The sequence below is a fragment of the Lolium rigidum genome, chromosome 1, assembly GCF_022539505.1.
Source record: "Lolium rigidum isolate FL_2022 chromosome 1, APGP_CSIRO_Lrig_0.1, whole genome shotgun sequence".
Classification (NCBI taxonomy): domain Eukaryota; kingdom Viridiplantae; phylum Streptophyta; class Magnoliopsida; order Poales; family Poaceae; genus Lolium; species Lolium rigidum.
The window spans coordinates 161,129,478-161,134,904 of record NC_061508.1 but is presented as its reverse complement, the minus strand read 5'-3'; the positions used below and the strand labels follow the sequence as shown (position 1 = coordinate 161,134,904).

The window sequence follows — 5,427 nt, the reverse complement described above, 5'->3', positions numbered from 1 at the left end:
GCGACTTCTCGCCGCCAAGTGGTGTGTCCCCGGCGGTGTCAAGACGGCCGGCGATGGAATCTCAGCCCCAGTGGAGAGGACCTTGGATCTGATTGCTTTTCCGGTACTACTTTAGAGGTCCTTTGTGTAATTGTGCAGGACCATGTTGCAATTTCTTCTCTCTCTCAAGGTCCTGTGTGTAATTTGTACCCACGTTTGATAATATAATGGCAGCTATCGGGGTCCTTCCAGACCCCTCCTTTGTTCAAAAAAAAAAAAGCTAGAGAAGTGATAAACTACTAGCTAGAGAAGTGATAAACAAAACTGTTTATTATCCCTTACCCAGGTTTGCTTCTACTACTTGAGCAAAAAAGAATTGTATTCGGTGCAGCCATACCAGGCCGCTGTCATCAGAATTCATACTGACAATCACGCGAAAATCTGTGTCGTGCGCTATGTGTGTGTGTGGTGCAGTGCCCTATTTGATTATAAGTATGTTAGAACGAAACAACATCAACTCTCCTTATAAGTCGCTCTCACACCCATTGTCATAGCAGTTCGAGACTAAACTGGCTTTGGAATTTTCACAATTTAGAGGAGCCTCATGTACACATGGTTCAGATGTTACCGTGACAGGAGGAGAAGAATCAGAATTTTTTTATATATATATAATATAAGGCGGAGGACAGTTTGCCTCAATCAATTGGGCGAAAGGAATTTCAATATCATCAAAAAATGTGTCATTACAAGTGGCAACAGGGTGTCGCAACATGCAGCTGTCTCAGAAGAAGGAAAACCGAAAGCGTTCTTCTGTTTTACGAGATTTGTCGGTGACCCCACCCACTCATCACTTATCTATCTACAGATCTTAATTTAAGATGCGATCGGGTGATCCGAATTCGGACGGCGACAGGAAGGCACGTCGCTGAAACTTGCAGGACTGGAGCACCGGTATTGCTAATCCAAACTGGGTCACTATCTCCTAACGAGATTCGATACCCACTCAAACATACTATTCCAAGCGCTGCCATCCATCCAGAGCAAAATCGGCAATGCTTTTCTTTTTTTGTTAAGGAAAAGTGCAGAGTTGGAGCTTCAGTTATAGATTGATGGCTTCATCCATTCCGAAGCTTCATGGATTCGGTAGTTTTCGGTCGACATTATGTGAGAATCTACTATGCCGGTTTACATGTATATGTCTACATTGTAGATGGTATTTCTAAAAGAAAAATAAATGTTGATGACTTGTATCGGTTTTGGCGTTCAAAGTTTAAGCGCGTACTGCACAAATTGGAAGTCCCCATTCTGTTGAAACTTCCACAAGGGCAGCCAGGGAAGAACCAAACGATGTGTGTGCACTGAGCAAGAACCAAACGAAACACATGAGAAAAAGGATGAACAACATGCGAAACTATCCATTGCACATTTTAGGAAGATCTTCCTGACAACACAATCGCGCCGGTTCCACATTGACAAACCACTTGTGATCTGGACCAGCACAAGGCTAGGATCATGTGTGCAGGTCGGCGTGGGAAAGCGAGTTGCCAGATCTCACAGGAGAAGGAAGCAAACATGACAGCATCTTCATCATTGGCCTCGACGGGGTGGTTTTATGAGAAGACAAGCTGGCATTCTCTTCGATAACTCCTGGCGAACCAGAGCCATCTTCAGTTGAGAGTACCACGTCCTGTGTTTTGGATGGTGCTGCTCCAACGACCTTTGTACTGAATTCTTGAACCACCTGCCGTCATCAGAGGCACCACAATGAGTAAGTATATTAATATAAACTATCTTCTGTCAAGGGATCAACATGGGGTACAAAAGAAACTGTCTATTTTGATTCACGAAGAGACACTACCTAGCTTTCAATACCACCTACGAAATTTCATAATTCTCCACTGACCGCACCGCTGGAAAATACATAATTCGCCTTAACTGATTCTATAATTCGTGGGCTGGATTCGGGTCCACTTGGAGTGAGTTTGGTCCACAGTCCACACTGCATTAGTGCAGCTATACAACATTAGTAGCTAACAAGTCACGATCCGAGCAGTTTACAGATAGCAGCATTGATTTGTAAATAGGATACGAGTTCACCAAATGATCAAATCAGAAAATTTCTAAAAAGAAAATACATATGGAATATAGGCTATAGGTAATTTGGTCTAGAGGCAAAGAGTTAGAACAAACATATTTCCTGGCAGGCGGCAGCCATGTTCGCTTTGTGCTTGATGGAAGCAAGTTTAATTAATTCCTTAAAAAATACTTGTATATCCCAATAATGGGATGGGTGCTAAAGTGCAACATATGTTTTCCAGTTAGTTATCACCAGTGTATGTTGACTATGAACTACTCATCACAGGTAACTTCTATTGATCTATATATAATAGGAGAGGGCCAAATGTATGAAACTTTTCGCATCCAAGAAACAACACAGCTCCAGAGTGTGGCATAAGAAAACCTCGTTAGTGCAATGAATTGTAGTTCAGAAATGGAAGAAATGAGTTAGGATGTCTCCATACCTTCCACTGAGAACGGGTAAGAAGCACTCTAGCCCTTTTAGATTGCACATATTCAAATGCTGCAGTCGGTGTCATATTCTTGTACTTCACCTGTTAAAAATCAAACATAAAAAATCCCACAGAAAAATGATACAAAATTAATTCCAATTAAGCGGTGCGCGATAATTTTATTCCCACTATAAAGGTTATAAGTAACTAGAGAAAGTTTGGTGGTCATGCTGCAAAAGTGTGAATACAGTGATTTTAGTGAAAGCTTTTTGGAACGGAAAATTTATGAATAGCGGCGTTACAGCTTTTTCGAGTCGTAAGTCCTAACCGTGAAGGCACAAAAACCTAAATTTCAATCCTTTACCACCATGGGAACTTCTCAGCTCAATGTTTGACATAATTAGTTTCTCTAGAACTTACCAGATAGCACAAGACAATTGTTGTACTTCGTCCCCTCCCAGCTTTGCAGTGAATATATGTCATTCTCCCGCAAGATGCATTTCCTGATTAAGCATGAATAATTACCATCTAAAATCTCCATATCTCACAAAAAGTGAAGGTGTGAATGGCCTGTACATATTCAATTCTGGCCGATCAAATAAATATTTTCTTAGTTACAACTTACAACAATCAATTTGGGGTAATTTGTTGCTCACTTACTATGAATGAAATCGATAGCTTGATTAATATCCACAAGTGATGGAGCAAACATATAATCTCTTGTAGGTATAACAAGGTGATCGATTCCACGCGACTGTAGATATAACAGGTGAGCATTTGTGTCATATGGGATTTCCCAGTTGGTCATAAATCATAACTCCACTTGCAGAAATTATGTTCAGAGCATGGACATAAAATCCTGTGCAAATATGAAGGGCTGAAGGCTCTGTCAAATGTTATTCATGTTTTTTTTTACGAATAAAGGTACAGATGAGCAACTTGCCTGATACATTGATGACGGCACTAAAGTCTCAAATGGTTCATTTAGAGTTACAACACCATGTACTCCAAGCTTCTGCAAGCGTGGAACATCCTTACGGAATGGAACAGCTCCAAGCAAAATGAACTGGTAAAGAGGACAATGCTTAGATCAATGAGATCGATCCATTTTATCATTATCAGGTCGGAGTTAGAACATTAAAAACTGTGTATTGTAAATTTGTAATTCCGCAATCACGTCATGCATAACCGAAGGCAAACATACGCACATCTAAATCTGTATATCGATACCCATGGAAAAGTACACAGAGCACAGACAACTCTGATCTGCAATATATGCCATGCTTGTGATCACAGTAATTAGTAATTATAATTGCAAATGAGGAAACTGGCACACTGTGAAACAGTGACTAAAACTGAACAAACGGCAACAACCAGTACATTTGCTAGTACATTTTAATTGCAAATGTACCCTGTATACTTTAACTTAAGTTAATCAAGATATGGAAGTTAAAACACTTTTCTCACTTCAACCCTATTGTACATCGATCATAGCACCGAATGGGTCTATTTCTAGCTTGCATCTCAGGTATGATTTCTGTTCATACATGCTTTAAGGAGAAACAACTAGCTTCAAACAAGCTCGAAAGTCTTGTCAGTGTAGCTGTACACAGTCAGCCACGATTTACCTATTAGCAACGATAAAGGCATAGACCTTAGTCAGCGGTACATAATCCTGTATATATTAATTATTAGAAGTAATCTAGAATAGGTCTACATTGAAATTGCCTAAGCACTTAAGCACTAAGACTAGCCAACAGCCTAACATCAGAGCCAAGGGAAAATAGTTAAACGATATGCTTTGTTCAATTCTAGAAATCCAATAGATATGCTAACATGGTGCATGAATAGCCGGTTCAGCCTTTACCCGTGTGCATCAAAGTAGCAAGGCTTGTTAGGAAGTTAACAGTTTACGGAAAAACAACATGTGACCTTCGAATTGTCGGAACACGTCAAAGCTAGACTAAGAAATAGACTGAAAATTGAACCAACATCATTTGGAGAGCACCTAAACATGATATATTCAAATTCACGATGGAGTTCTGCCTTTCGCAGGTTACTGAGATTACCCCTTGTTACTGAATCACCTCAAAAGTCCCAGTTCTCAGCGCCCAAAATGTTACTTGCTAGTTGCCACCAACAAAGAAATGTAGTTCATAATTCTGACAGCCCTACAGATAAATATTTCTCCTCACTCCAAATAATGCATTCTACTTCTAGATAGAGGTTGCTATTATATATAGAACTAGAGCAAATTGATAACGCATTTGCATCTAAAAGTGCACTGCTATGGCTAAAACTATATACTGCTCATCTGACAAAAAATAACCTGCTAGTAGGTAGTCTCGAACTAGTAGGGCAAGGCGATCGATGGCAATTCACCTGGTCGACCTCGTCCCACCACCGGAACTCGGCCTGGACCTTGCTCCTAACCACGTTGTACAGCAGCGTCGGGTAGAATAGCGCCCTCGCGGCCGCGCCCACCGCCGCCTCCTTTGCCTTCCTCTGCCCGCGCCGACGGGCCGACTCCGTTGCAGACATGGCAATCTGAAGGCCGCGGGAACAACTGCCGGATTTCTCCTCAAATCGCACGGGGTTGAGGGCTTGGTGCGAGCTGCTCTTCTCCGATGTAGATGCAGGGGATCGGAGATGGCGCAGAGCTAAATTGCCAGAATTCCGGCGAGGAATGGATGGTGGATTTGGAGGTCGGAGACGGAGAGAGAGAGAGAGAGAGAGTATCAGCATAGGAGGGGAAACTGCTGGATGGAAGAAAACCAAATTGCCAAAATTTCACTACTCGTTAAAACAAGTGTGTTACAGAATCCAGCCAATGAAAAACCAAAGTGTCAATATACCACTCAGATCTGGGCTTTTTCATGCAAAAATAGCATCTACCGTCTATTCCCAAATATTTTCTATTATTCAACAAAATAGGTGT

The 5,427-nt window shown here is 41.4% G+C and overlaps 1 protein-coding gene across 1 annotated transcript; it reads right to left on the bottom strand.

Moving 5' to 3' along the window:
• Positions 1-1,351: 1,351 nt before the first annotated feature.
• Positions 1,352-5,214, bottom strand: LOC124682665 (phosphatidylglycerophosphate phosphatase PTPMT2-like). Its single transcript, XM_047217310.1, has 6 exons — positions 4,872-5,214; positions 3,433-3,555; positions 3,150-3,243; positions 2,910-2,992; positions 2,502-2,591; positions 1,352-1,720 (listed from the first exon to the last, which is right to left on the bottom strand). The coding sequence occupies exons 1-6, from the start codon at positions 5,028-5,030 to the stop codon at positions 1,490-1,492; spliced, it is 780 nt and encodes a 259-aa protein (XP_047073266.1). The 5' UTR covers positions 5,031-5,214; the 3' UTR covers positions 1,352-1,489.
• Positions 5,215-5,427: the final 213 nt, after the last annotated feature.